Source organism: Sphaeroforma arctica (assembly GCF_001186125.1).
Source record: "Sphaeroforma arctica JP610 unplaced genomic scaffold supercont1.47, whole genome shotgun sequence".
Taxonomy (NCBI): Eukaryota; class Ichthyosporea; order Ichthyophonida; genus Sphaeroforma; species Sphaeroforma arctica.
This window is the reverse complement of record NW_014040511.1, coordinates 176,509-191,268: the sequence shown is the minus strand read 5'-3', so window position 1 is coordinate 191,268 and position 14,760 is coordinate 176,509. Positions and strand designations below refer to the sequence as shown.

At 46.0% G+C, this 14,760-nt stretch overlaps 4 protein-coding genes across 4 annotated transcripts in view; 1 reads left to right on the top strand and 3 right to left on the bottom strand.

The window, feature by feature from the left end:
• Positions 1-1,084: 1,084 nt before the first annotated feature.
• SARC_01230 (hypothetical protein) lies at positions 1,085-2,184 on the top strand. Its single transcript, XM_014305078.1, has one exon. It carries the CDS (start codon positions 1,773-1,775, stop codon positions 2,082-2,084), a length of 312 nt encoding a protein of 103 aa, XP_014160553.1. The 5' UTR covers positions 1,085-1,772; the 3' UTR covers positions 2,085-2,184.
• Positions 2,185-2,342: 158 nt separating this feature from the next.
• SARC_01229 (hypothetical protein) lies at positions 2,343-2,799 on the bottom strand (the record flags this gene model as incomplete). Its single annotated transcript, XM_014305077.1, has 2 exons — positions 2,343-2,497; positions 2,550-2,799. The coding sequence occupies 2 exons, from the start codon at positions 2,797-2,799 to the stop codon at positions 2,343-2,345; spliced, it is 405 nt and encodes a 134-aa protein (XP_014160552.1).
• A 3-nt stretch (positions 2,800-2,802) lies between these two features.
• On the bottom strand, positions 2,803-2,958 carry SARC_01228 (hypothetical protein; the record flags this gene model as incomplete). The annotated part of the gene is made up of 1 exon (XM_014305076.1): positions 2,803-2,958. The coding sequence occupies one exon, from the start codon at positions 2,956-2,958 to the stop codon at positions 2,803-2,805; it is 156 nt and encodes a 51-aa protein (XP_014160551.1).
• Positions 2,959-7,340: 4,382 nt separating this feature from the next.
• Positions 7,341-14,760, bottom strand: part of SARC_01227 (hypothetical protein) — a 9,028-nt gene continuing 1,608 nt past the window's right edge. Inside the window, exons 3-7 of the mRNA XM_014305075.1 lie at positions 11,675-14,122; positions 10,587-10,847; positions 9,789-9,990; positions 9,065-9,384; positions 7,341-8,480 (exon numbers count right to left, since the gene is read on the bottom strand). Coding sequence (XP_014160550.1) covers positions 8,250-8,480; positions 9,065-9,384; positions 9,789-9,990; positions 10,587-10,847; positions 11,675-14,122 — 3,462 coding nt within the window. The 3' untranslated portion in view covers positions 7,341-8,249. The remainder of the gene's footprint in view (positions 8,481-9,064; positions 9,385-9,788; positions 9,991-10,586; positions 10,848-11,674; positions 14,123-14,760) is intronic.

Here is a 14,760-nt window from a genome sequence, read left to right as displayed (position 1 = left end):
TATTGTATAGTTGCCTTTGTATGTCATGAAGTTCCTCTCTAAAGCATAAACTAGTAGTTGAGCTATTCTACAGATACCATCATATAGCAACACGATGAGTACTTACCTATACAACCAGTCTTGTTTGCAGCCCAATGAACCATATGTACACCCCGGAACCATATACGTTTAATACAATAACTAGATTACACTACTAACGTTTTATCCCGTATGTACCTGTAGTATTGGATCAGTATAAGTCAGCAGCGAATGTGAAGCTGTCGTTGGTGGGTCACAGTCTGGGAGGGATATATGCGCGGTGCGTTGCTGGTATGTACGTCCGCCTGTGTCTGCTTAAAGTCTCTCGGATGTTTGAGCATGTGGTTGCGATGTATCGATGCTATCATTGTCCGTATTGTTTGTGGTTCGGCTATGCGCCGGCTTGTGGGCCCATAGGGGTTTTAGGATTTAGAGTTTAGGGTTTTGGTGGTTTAAGGTTTTAGGCCTGCAGGCTCATGCACACTGTGGCTAGTATCGCTCCAACTGTAGTTGGACAGCGCTGCACCTTCTATATGTGATCCAAGGTGTGTGGAGAATAGGTTGTATACAGTGCACGTGTATGTTCTGTATACAGTGCACGTGTATGTACTATGGCCTCGTACATGCCATTCTCACACTAAGCTTACATGAATCGGTTGTCCAAGAGTTGTGAATGGTACCGTTTATGTAATGTATATGTGAGTGTTGCATGTACGGGAATGAATACGTACACACACACCTATAAGAACGGACGTACATTGAATACGTACACATAAATCTATAAGAACGGACGTATATTGAATACGTACACACACACCTATAAGAACGGACGTATATTGAATACGTACACACGCACCTATAAGAACGGACATATTGAATATGTACACACACACCTATAAGAACGAACGTATATTGAATACGTACACACACACCTATAAGAACGGACGTATATTGAATACGTACACACACACCTATAAGAGCGGACTTATATTGAATACGTACACACACACCTATATGAACGGACGTATATGCATACTCCTGTTAGAACGGATCTAGAGATTGGTCGCGCCGAGGTGTCTAATAAGGGGGTGAGATGGTGTGTGTGTGTGTGTTATGCTGTCTTAGGGTATCCTAACATTGCATTTACAAGTGGTTAAATAGATTGTCATGAGGTGGTTTGCGTACTAATCTATCTGCAAATTGCAAGGTAGTAGTGTTTCCAGATACTTGCACATACATATGCTGTACATATATATATATATATTTACATTCATGGTGAATTGTCAAGATAAATTAATTCATATACATTTAACTATATAAATACCTCGTAAATGGGTGACAAGATATTTACACACACATACAAAGAACAATTTACGAGCGCCATTGACCTGGCTGTGTGGCAAACAATCCTTCTTAAGCTGACTAAACGGGCACGATTGTTACCTAAGACCGATATGTGGGGTCGGTTTGTTTAGCTTAGTCAGCAGCGGCTGATCGGTCGGCAATTGGCAAAATTACGGTCCGGATCGACGAGCCGCGGGAAATTGTCAAGGACAACGCAGAAAAAATATGGCCATGGTGACCCGACAACAGGTCGACGCGCGAATGAAGATTTTTGACGAGCTGCTGCTTCGCTAACCTTTGTTTTCTTCAAGAACAGAAACGGCTTGAGACGGGCGAGAACAGATCCCAAAAAAAAAAACTGTTCCTCTCACCATTTGTGATAAATCTTTTTCGGGGCAACATATGCATTTATGGACAAGGACGACTTTGGGTTCTTGGCCAACATTGACGCGTGGTACTTCTCGACTACCATCATGAGCACCGTGGGGTTCGGCGACTTTTCGCCCAAGACCAATTTTTCAAAGATTGTAGTGATGATTAACCATGCCATCATTTTGCTCGAGATCGTTTCACTGCTATTTGGAACCAAGAGTGTTCTAGGACGCGTGTTTGAGAACACGCACAGTTCCGTGTCCACACCACTATCATCACATCACTTCGGCGGTAATAAAAGACCAAGAAGGTGTTCAAGGATGGTCGGAAGGCGTTCAAGACGTCCATAAGGGCATCGTGTCGGAAACTGGGATGGTGAGAAGGCGACGACATAGCACCGCGTGCACGAGCAACCTACATGTATACATATACACATAAATATATGACCACGAAAAACACAAGTTGGACGGTTATATTTTTTTGCCACACACTGTTCTTTTGCTGAGTCATGTCTAGACGCGTACGTGTGCGTGTGCGGCATTGGCACTTTTTGGGTGAAGTCAAGAGGGCATCGTAGTCATACGCGTATATGTTACCAACAAACGTGCTCATTCTTTTCCGGTGTAGTCGGACTGGAATCGCCGATACTGTCCAGTGCGAATCTCGGAATTCGCATCAGCTTTTTTCCACGAGTCATTTAGTTTCTTTTCACCCAATATGGCACCCGTATTCGCGTCTGCGATCCGGAATTTCATGTACCCGGCTTTTTCGTGAAAGTAGATCATGATACTGACCTGTACCCACTTGTCACAAACCTTTGCCAACTCGACGAGTGAAATATCGTCTTTGACCGGTTGGTCTGGCCGTATACCAGCCGACATGACGCATTTCCAGCAACATTGCTGGCGACCGGTCGCCAGATTTCCTTGTTTTTATTGCCGCAGGACATAGAACAATTTCTTCTCGGAGCTCCGAGTGCCGTTGGAGATCGTAAGGTTTGTACGTGCGCGTGTCACCGTACGCCGCCCGCATCATTTTCGTCTCCAAGTCCTCCGTCCACCACATGATTTAGTTTCCATTGCGCACATCACTGACTTGGGTCTTCACAGCCGTCGCTGTCCTCTGCGTGTATGTCATTACGGAGAACGTTACCATATTTTGCGTCTTTGACATCGTCCAGTGCTTGGTGGACTTGTGGCCGGTCTCGCACTTGTCTTGGGCCATAACTTGAATCTTGTAAACAAACGTCGCAAACGCGTCTTCTCCTCATTTAATGACGTACTCGGCTATTTTATCACACGTGTGAAACGTATTATGTCTGCATCACGGCCTTGACGGCATTATCATAGGTCGGGTCTCCGCTCTGCTGGTTCGCAAACACGTACTGTCTGTACATTGTACTTTTGACCCGTTCAGGGTGCGTGTTTACCCAAACGGCTTCTTAATATTGTTCGGAAACTCGCCGCCGCTCGGCCTCGTCTTATTTCGCTCTGCAAATTTCAGTTTCGTATAGTATACATCCTGTTTATCGCTACCTTTGGCGGTCAGTGGATTGTTAAATACACCTTACCTCAGGTCGTCCAGTGACAGCCCGCTCAGCGCACCATCAATACTGAACGAAAACGTCAGACACTTGAACAAACCGGCCAAGTGGTCCACAAACTTGGCCTGGTACTCTTCTGAAAATCCTAAAACCGATGTTAAAACAGCCGAGGTTGTGCGTGTTTGTGCTGTACGCCGACACAAGCGTGTCGACGCTCATGTATGTTGCGATCGTGTCCAAAAACTAGTCATCCGTGCACTTATTGTCAAACAGTTTACAATTAGCGAGGCACTTACGCGCACGTGTAATAATGGCAAGTACATGCCCACATTCAGATAGTATGTGTAGACTTAATAGCAAATACGTGGCGATAGGTATTTATACGGACGCGGACAACGACGACATTTCTGTACTGGGCCTTAATGTGAACGTGGAGGATTTGTGTGCAAACATGTACTTGAGGTACACAGTGCGGGAGTGGATAGAGGCGGGTGACATTGACGCGGAGAATGATAGCGTGAGTGTGCGCGTGTTCTGTATACACTGCGTGCAGCGCTGGTTGATATGTACGTTGCAAACATTGAACCACTGGCGAGTGATGCGATTGTACCCACAGCGGGTTCTAAACTCCTCACATGCACAACACACGGTCTCGTACCAGCGCAAATTCGGCCGAAAATACACGCACCAGTGATCGACGATCTAGTGGAGCAAAACTTAGACGTTCAGAAACAACCCACGTACCTGATTCGGATATGGAGATACAGGGTTCAAAGCGGTGGCGACTGCAAGTAGGCAGGAGACACTACTGTCCACGAGACTCGCCAAAGTGAGCTTAAAGGCGTTGCTACGTGCACCATTGCCGGATGTAAATCTCGAGGCAAATTCAACTCCAGTTCTTTCTATTGCTGCCGAAAAACCTTGCACTTCATATTAACTACATGGCTTATCACTAGCATATCATGGGCGTATAATAAACACGAGAATTCGAATAGAGATGTATGGCATATCACAACATATCAGTGGCGTATAATAAACACGATTATTAAGGTAGAGATATTTGTCGTATCACTAACATATCAGGGGCGTATGATAAACACGATCGTTATAATAGATATGTTTGTCGTATCAGTAACATATCATAGGCATATACTGAGCACGATTATTATAATAGAAATGTATGGCATATCACAACATATCAGCGGCGTATAATGAACACTAAAACATCAACACGATTATTATAATAGAGAGTTTGTCTTATCACTAACATATCATGGGCGTATAATAAGCACGATCATTATAGTAGGGATGTTTGTCTTATCACTAATATGTTAGGGACGAATAATCAACACGATTATAATAGAGATGTTTGTCTTATCACAAACATATCATGGGCGTATACTGAGCACGATTATTCTAATATAGATGTTTGTCTTATCACTAGCATAGTATGGGCGTATAATAAACACGTTTATTATAAAATAGAGATGTTTGTCTTGTCACTAACATATCAGGGGCGTATAATCAACACGATTAATATAATAAAGATGTTTGTCTTATCACTAGCATGTCATGGGCGTATAATAAGCACTATTATTATATTAGAGATGCTTGTTTTATTATTAAAATATCAGGGGCGTATAACCAACACGATTATAATAATAGAGATGTTTGTCTTATCACTAGCAAAGTATGGGCGTATAATATGTACGATTATTATAATAGAGATGTTTGTCTCATCACTAACATGTCATAGGCGTATAAAAACACGATTATTATAAAATAGAGATGTTTGTCTTATCACTAACATATCACGGGCGTATAATCAACACGATAACTATAATGGAGATGTTTGCCTTATCACTAACATATACTGGGCGTATAATAAGCACGATTATTTTATTAGAGATGTTTGTCTCATCACTGTCACATCATTAGTGTAAAATAAACACGAAAATTAAGAAATAGAGATGTTTGTCTTATCACTAATATATCATGGGCGTATAATAAGCACGATTATTATAATAGATATGTCTGTCTTATCACTAACCTATCATGGTCATATAGTAAGCACCATTATAATAAAGATGTTTGTCTAGTCACTAACTTATCATGGGCGCATAATGAGCACGACTATTTTATTAGAGATGTTTGTCTTGTCACTATCATATCATGTGCGTATTATAAAAACTATTATTATATAATAGAAATGTTTCCCTTATCACTAACATATCGTGGGTTTATAATCAACACGATTACTATAACCCCTCTCATCACTATCATATCAGGGGCATATAATAAGCACAATTATTATAAAATAGAGATGTTTGTCTGTCACTAACATATCATGGGCGTATAGTCAACACGATTATTTTATTAGAGATGTTTTTCTCATCACTATCACATCAAGGGGGTATAATAAGCACGAATATTATAAAATAGAAAATGTTTGTTTTATTACTAACATATCATGGGCGTATAATGATCACGATTACTAGTCTTATCATTAACATAACATAGGCGTATAATAAGCACGATTATTATAATAGAGATGTTTGTCACATCACTAACATATCAGGGACGTAAAAACAACACGATCAGTCATATAAAGATGTTTGTCTTATGACTGACATATCGTGGGCGTATAACAAGCACAATTATCATAATGGAGATATTTGTCGTATCACTAACATATTAGGGGCGTATAATCAAAACGATTATTATACTAGATATGTCTGTTTTATCACCAACACATCATGGGCGTATAATAAGCACGATTATTATAGTAGAGTTGTATGTCTTATCACTAACATATTATGCGAGAAAATTACGAATGATTATTATAATAGAGATGTTTGTCCTATCACTAACACATCATGGGCGTATAATGAACACGATTATTACAATAGAGATGTTTGTTTTATCACTAACCTGTCATGGGCGTACAATAAACACGATCATTTGAATAGAGATGTATGGCTTGCCACGAATATCATGGGCTTATAATAAACACGACAATTCGAAGAGAGATGTATGGCCTATCCCAAACGTATCATGGGCGAATATTGAGTAAGATTATAATATTAGAGATGTTTGTCTTATCACTAACATATCGTGGGCGTATAATAAGCATGATTATTAAAATAGAGATGTTTGTCCTATCACTAACACATCATGGGCGTATAATCAACACGATTATTATGATAGATATGTTTATCTTATCACTATCATAGTATGGGCGTACAATAAGCAGGATCATTTGAAGAGATATGTATGGCTTACCGCGGATATATCATAGGCTTATATTAGACGCGAGAATTCGAAGAGAGATGTATGGCTTATCACAAACATATCATGGGCGTATATTGAGCAAGATTATTATATTAGAGATGTTTGTCATATCACTGACACATCATGGGCGTATATTCAACACGATTATTACAATAGAGATGTTTGTCTTATCACTAACATATCATGGGCGTACAATAAACAAGATCATTTGAAGAGAGATGTATGGCTTACCACGACACAATCAATCGAAGAGAAATGTTTGTCCCATCACTATCTTATCACGGGCGTATAATAAGCACGATTACTATAATATATATGTTTGTCTTATCAGTAACATATCATGGGCGTATACTGAGCATGAATACTATATTATATGTTTGTCTTATCACTATCACATCATGGGCGTATATTAAGCACGATAATTATAAATAGAGATATTTGTCTTATCAGTAACATATCATGGGCGTATAATCAACACGATTATTATAATAGAGATATTTTTCTCATCACTATCAAATCAGGGGCGTATAATAAGCACGATTACTATAATAGAGATGTTTGGCTTACCACTAGCATATCAGGGGGGTATAATCAACACGATTATTAGAATATAGATGTTTTTCTCATCACTATCATATCAGGGGTGTATAATAAGCACATTTATTATACAATAGATAAAATAGAGATGTTTGGCTTATCACTAACATATCATGGGCGTATAATCAACACGATTATTATATAGAGATGTTTTACTCAATACTATCATATCAGGGGCGTATAATAAGCACGATTATTATAATAGAGATGTTTGTCATATTACTGACACATCATGGGCGTATAATAAGTACGATCATTTGTAGAGATGTATGGCATAACACAACATATCATGGGTGAGTATTTAGCACGATCATTAAGGTAAAGACTGTGTGACCCAAGGATTTTCAGTCAGATGTCTTGGTATGGCCCTTTAATATGCTCAACAGTCCACATGCACCTGGATCATCTATCTGAACACCTTAACGTGCCTAGGCCTAGTACTCTGTCCCCATTACAGTTACGTTTCAACTATAACTCTTTCTCAAATCCCTCGACTGCGATACGAGCACCGCCCGCCTGGTATATTATACCTCAAGTGCACTATGGATTTCCAAATCTAAAAATAGAAATTTAAAAATAGCCTGTGCATAACTGGACTCGCAGTCTGAGTAAGACTAGATATGATGGCTCTCACCGGTATATGATGCAATCTCTCTCACACTCAACCAGAAATCATTCAAGGAAAAAGCCCAACTTTCGGCCTTTGCCATTCACTCCTTCGTGGAAACGGCCTCTTATTTTCGCCTGGTTCCTATTGTACCAAGTACTGTCCGCCTACTTTTAAATAATCGTATTGAGTTCACTTAACATTAGTTAGTACGCCTCGCACTCCCAGTCACACTGGGGTCTGGGCTCTAACATCTCACCACCGTTTACTACTTTGAGAGTCTCTACACTAAACCCGAAGACGCCGAGGCCTAAGTGCCGAGCATAGTCGTTCTCGTCTTTCTGGCGACGGCCACCCGCACGTTCACCTGGTTCGTACTACACCATGTGTATATTCACATAGTTAATACTACACTAAACAAAGTCACGTCCTTCATACTTCTCCCGCGCAGCTCCACTCCACTCAACTGCTCACGGCTCACAAACCCAGTGCGACTGGGTCGAGTATCTCTCCCCCATTAATGCGCTCAGTGTCCTTCACACTGAACCCCAGCAGCTCAGGGCCCAGTTTCTGGCCCTTGCTCTTCTTCTTCTTCTTGGTTGCGGTCACCTGTGTCGTCGCCAGTGTGGCGGGATTGGCGTTCTTGCCGATGGCCTTGGCAACGGCTTTCTGTTTGGTCTGAGTCATCGCCGGCGGCGCTACTGCCTGCTATAAGGGACAGGGTGCCACACTCGATATGAGTACAGAGCAGGGTGTGGGGTGGAGGGGCTGGGTTTTCAGGACCGGGACGAACCCATTTGTTCCTCATGAGGTGTGGTAGGTACACCTTAAGGACATTCGTGAGATGGAGAGTGCAAAGATAGACCAACTATGTCGCATGGCAACACCAGACTATTTGCAACACACTCCCGAGCGTATGCGCCGTGGTATACACAATACATTCAGCTCATGATATTTACAGTGAAACCCTAAAACCCACACACCCGTGTTGTCCCACTGCAAACAAACCAGCCAGTATCATTTAAAAACATCCATACAGATACCAGGTAATTTTCCCCTCACTACCCTAGCTTACGCGTGAACACTATGTATACACGCCTCCACTAGATACAAAGATATCTAACTATCCATCAATCCATTTAATAAATCAATACATCCATCAATATCTGTCTGTCTATCCATCTAGCTATAGCTGTACATATACATACACACACACACACACACACATCTGTACATATATATATATACATACATACATATACGTAAACATAAACCAGACACTCGAAACATACCTTAGGCGCAACAGGCGACGGCTGCAACTCGGGCCAGGCCATGGACGGAGCCGAGAAGTTTGGTCCCTGCATCTTGGCCGTCACATAGTTCATACCCACCTGTGGGGCATTGCCTCGCACACCCTGCGGGGGTGCGCCGCTGCTCTGCGGTGGCATGGTCTGTGCACGTTCCTTCTGCTGCACAAACACGTGTTGCTTGCGTGCGATGTAGCCCTGGCAGAAGTCACGTACTTCGTTGTCCATGCCCAGAGTGTCCTGGATAAACTCAATCACCTTGGGCGGAGAGGGCAGGTCGTCAACGACCGTCACGAATGTGGCCACTGTGCGGTGGGAGTGGGAGTGGGAGTGGTTAGAACCAAGCGGCACCAGGGTTGTTCAGTGTCATGTAACCGGGGTGTGTGTGCTGCTGCAAATACTACATATAATCCATATATAACTAAAAAACTCACTACACACATCACACAAACACTCGACATACTACATACACCATCCATACTAAAGATAGCCTCACTACAACTCACATAGCTTTCAGGCCAACCAGGCTGAGATTCGCTGAAGTCGTCTCGGCCCAAACTCGCGATCTTTACAACCTTAGTTACTATCCACAACAACCTAACTTAGTTTACACACACTGCACAGACTACCCACACTACCCACACACCACACACACAGGGTACACTCGGACCAATAGGACGCCTCCTCTTGTACCGTACAGCTTACATACCATCCAGTCCACCCGGGTTGAGCTTCTCTAGGTTCGCCTCGGCCCACACTCGCAGTTCAGCGGGTGTAGTAATGTCCTCAACGCGTTCGTCAAAGGTAGGTGCTGCACTCAGTGGCTTCGTTTTAACGGGAACGGCTTCGACCTTCTGTGGAGCAGATGCCGCAGCATCTCTTTGTTTTTTGCGTAAACGCTTCTTCTCCGACTGGAAATGGTTGAAGTGAATGGGTTAGAACAAAATGTTAACATGGAAACAGACACACACACAAATATATATATATATATTTACCTTCCGCGAGTACATTCCTACAGGACGCCACAGTCTCTCTATCTCATCCGCAAACGTTTCCTCGCCGACAGATCGAAGTGGGTGAATTGAGAACAAGTCCTCTCCTTCAACACTACAGATAAACATTACAGATAAACACTACAGTTCTATGGGAATACATAGTCTTGGACGCGGCAGCTGACTATCTGTCGAGTACACAACGTAAGACACGAGACAACCCATAGCAACACAACAGTTACAACTACGACGACGCATGGCACTGGGTATCCGGCTGTAATAGTCTAAATATCAGTACCAGGTACAGTCCAAACACCCTAAAACCCAACATAGTCAGTTACGACGATAAAAAACCCTCGAAAACTCCGTAGAACGCACGCGGCAGGAAACTACATGCCCGCTCATACTTACACACAGCACCTTTCATTCACAACACACACACTCCACCAGCTCTCGCATGTGCACCCACACCACACACTTACACATAGCACCTTCCATTCACAATACATACACACCTTGGACATAGCCTTCTGCACCACCACTGTCTCGGGTTCGAGGTCGTCGTGGGTCTCTGCTTCCACCATATCCCACAGATTGTCTGATACTGCCCCAGAGACATCGGCCGGCACAGTCTTCTCCTGGGGCCTGGGTGCCTCCAGAGCAGTGTCTGCTTGTACAGTGGGGCGGGTGTTGTTTTTCCACCCGCTGCGGATCAGGGGTGTGGTGAAGTCGTGTTGGGCGGAGCTCTGCTTGGCTTTGCGCTCCTCCATAACCTGCTGTGGGGTGGGGAAAAACTAGGTTAATAGACCGTGTATAATCCTGACAACGGGGGTGCGACGAGGATGGGATCAGATAGTGCATACACTCAACACACACACACACACTACGCATAAACAAAGCGCAAAACTACATAGAAATACACTATAGCTGCATCCCATGACTCAGCACAACACACCAATCATCGGCAGAAGTGCGGGGCAGTGCATCAGCTTGGGCTGAGCGTATACATGGCATCACAAACGCACCTCCAAACACACACACACACATATATATATATATCGCAGAGGAAGTATGCGCATTACAATTCAAGTGCGTGTACTTCACATCTCAGAGACAACCTGCCACTGCCCACTGATGCTAGGCATGCACACCAGCAGTCACATGGGGAACACTCCGTCCCGTTTCAACATGGGCTTTCAGACAGACACACACAGAGTAAAACAACCCACCAGCCTGTGTGGAGACAGGCCCCGGCAGCGACTATCAGATAGGCCACCGACGACAACAATCATATCCAAACAATCACTTTCACACAGATGCTCTCGCTTTACATACACAAGCGAAAGGCGGATGGGGTGGCAGGGGGAGAACTGTTGACGAAGGCACATCATGATATACAGATACAAATACAAGAATACAAGCAATCAATCTACTTCTGCGCATGAATATCCGCCAGCAGGAGTCCCGCAGCGACATATGTACCACTTAGCAATACAAGATACTCATATAACCCCTTCGCACTAAGTAGCCTAACAGATAGATGTGTATACTATGCCATATAAACAAACAAACAAACACACATCTCGCACCCCAAGCAACCAACCTGTTCCTGCGCCTGAATATCCGCCAGCGAAGGCCCGGTCGGGGCATTCGGGTTGCCTAGCAACGCCCCGGACGCCCATCTCAGCGCGGGCCCCTGCTTCTCGTTGCTCAGCATCTGCACCGCGCGCTGTTGGCGCTCAGCCTCTCTCACCCACTCCTCCTCCACTTGAATCTCCCGCAGAGACTTCTGTGGCACCACAGGCACACTCACCGCCGCAGCCGTGGCCGCGGCTGTGGCCTTGGCCGTCTGTGCTCGCTTGGCCTGTTGCACCTGCGCCAGGTGGGCCAGCTCAGCCAAGCGCCGCTGCTCCTTGCGCTCGCGCTCGTCCTTCTCCTGCTGTATGGTCTGCTGTAGACTGACAGGCGGTGCGGCGTGCACGCCTGCGCCGGGCGTGCCATGGGCACGGGTCTCGGCCCAGGGCGCAGCCATGGCTGGCTTGGTCTCGAGAGCTATGGAGATGTTCTCCACTCGCTCGACCATCTTGCTCATATACTGGCTGTTGGGATCGGCTGAGCGTACAGAGGTGATCTGTTCGGTGGTGAGGGTGGTGACGTGGACCACCTCTTCCGCGCGCATGGGCAGCGCCGTATTGGCTTCCGTATTCGGCTCGCTCTGCTTGCGGTTGCTATGGTGATGGTGTTTGCTCTCCACCGCAGTCCACCCGTTGTTGTCGCTTTCCGACGCCTTTCGGACAGCTGGGGTGTGGTGCTGGCTGTGGTCGGTAGAGCTTTCGGGTCGGCCGCCACTACTGCTACCGCTGTTATCTCTACCCCCAGACGCATGCTCGGGTTCTCGTTGCTGTTCCTGATAGGCCTGTAATGCTACCGCCCTCTCTCGCTCCTCGCGCTGCTTGTGCATTTGCTGTTGCTGTTGCGTGTACATCTCCTGTTGATACTGTGGCACCTTCTCGTCCCACTGACCCGTCTCCCCGTCATCGTCCATGTTATCTGAGTGCACATACCCACTCGTCCCGTACGTCTCCTGTGCTCGGTCCTGTCCCTTGGGCGCGTCTCTGTTTGACTGTTCTTGTTGTTGCGGGGGTGTTGTCTGACCTATGATCTGTTCCATAGGCGAGCGTGGGTACCCCTCCGCATTCTCCGCTGCCTGATGCTGCTGCTGTTGTGTGTGTTGTTGTTGATATTGTGGCTGTGGCTGTGACTGTCTCTGTGTACTCACCTGTTCGACATCCTGCTGTAGCGGTGACCCAAACCTCTGATCGTTAGCTCTAGCCATGAACGGCATACTCTCCACCCGCCCCACACCCGAGTGTGTGCTGTGTTGTGCACTGATAGGCGCGGAAAAAACCGAGTTTTCGTACAGAGACGACGACCCGTCTCTGCCGTGCTGCGCTTGAGGCGTCCGTTGGTCCGGGTTATAGGGGTTGTACGGTTCGATGGCGCTGTGTATGCTGCCCGAGTGGTGCTTGTCCCAATTCAGCGCGTCCATACTGCTCTGGTGCAGCCCATTGTTGCCGTGTAACGCGCGCGTGTGTGTGTGCGTGGGCGTGTGCGTGTGTGCGTGGGTGTAGGGTGACTGTGACTGGTACCCCTGTTGCTGGCTGCCGTAGCCCTGGCCCTGTTGCGGTTGGGCCATGCGGTTGTACTGCTGTTCGCGGGGGCTGTTGGACGGGATCGATTGTCCGTGTCGTTCGTGCGCCTGTCCCGTATTTCCGTACATGGGGGCCGGTGCGGGTGCGTTTGCACCCGGCGTGGTTTCGTATCGCATGAATGGTTGGCGTGGCCCCCACACCTTGAGCCATTGGGCTAGGGTGAGGAAGTGGTAGTTATTGGTAGCCCCTACGATACTTCCAGAGCTCGACATGGTATCGTGGTACTCGGAGATGTTCAGGTCCGGCTTGAAATACCCACTCGTGTGCCACTGATACATCTCCCTGGTCGCAAACGGGCCCTGCACATTGCCCTGCGGGTCTTTGTATACCCACGACGTTGGCATGGCAACCACCTCAAGCCCCGGTGGTGGGGTGGGCGATGTCCGGTACGGGGACGGGGAAGATGCACCTGACCGGTTCTCCATAGGACTGGGCTGTCCTTGACCCACCATCGAGTCCCTGGCCCCAACCGGTGCAGGACTTTGCGGGCGATTGAAGTACTTGGACTGGGACTGCTCCACTATCACATCGTCTCCGCTGTTCAGGCCCCCACTACCCATACTAATCCCATCACCCATGCGCGAGTGCAGGCCCGTGATACCCCCGCCATGGCCCATCCCCATACTCGCATGGCTGTCCGAAGTTCGGTCGTCCTCGATGTCATCCAGGAAGTCACCCAGCACGTCTTGCAGGCTGGTTACACTGGGGAAGGTATCGTCCAGCTCATCAGTTGCATTGTCAGCCGAGGACTCGTTGACATCGCCGTTCAATGGGTGGTTGCGATTGGTGCCTGCGTCCGTGTCGGCTTCGCGCGGGGGGGGCATATTGTTGCGCGTGCGCTGTAGGATTTAGGGTTTAGGGTTGGTTTAATGAAGGTATTCATAGCCAGCTTAAGACAAAATCGGAGCCAAGGTTGTAAAAAGCTGTGAGGGGGTTTAAATATGAGTTCATGTGTACTACTGACGAGGCTGTGACTGATCAACTGGCGAGTGTTTTAGCGTTTGGAGGGTTTTACTTTCACACCTGTCTAAGTCATACTGCCAACAGATACAACATGTACATGTACGCCAACTGTAGGATGCACCCAAGCCCAACTATAGAACAAACCCAAGCCCAACTATAGAACAAACCCAAGTCCAACTATAGAACAAACCCAAACCCAAGCCCAACTATAGAACAAACCCAAACCCAAGCCCAACTATAGAACAAACCCAAACCCAAGCCCAACTATAGAACAAATCCAAGCCCAACTTTAGAACAAATCCAAGCCCAACCATAGAACAAATCCAAGCCCAACTATAGAACAAACCCAAACCCAAGCCCAACTATAGAACAAACCCAAACCCAAGCCCAACTATAGAACAAACCCAAACCCAAGCCAACTATAGAACAACCCAAACCCAACGACCCGAACTTAAGTAAGAAACAAACTACCAACGACCCAACTTAGAACAAACTACCAACGACCCGAACCCGA

Coding starts and splice junctions, on each gene's coding strand:
- SARC_01230 (XM_014305078.1), top strand. CDS start 1,773: ATGGACAAGGACGACTTTGGGTTCTTGGCCAACATTGACGCGTGGTAC.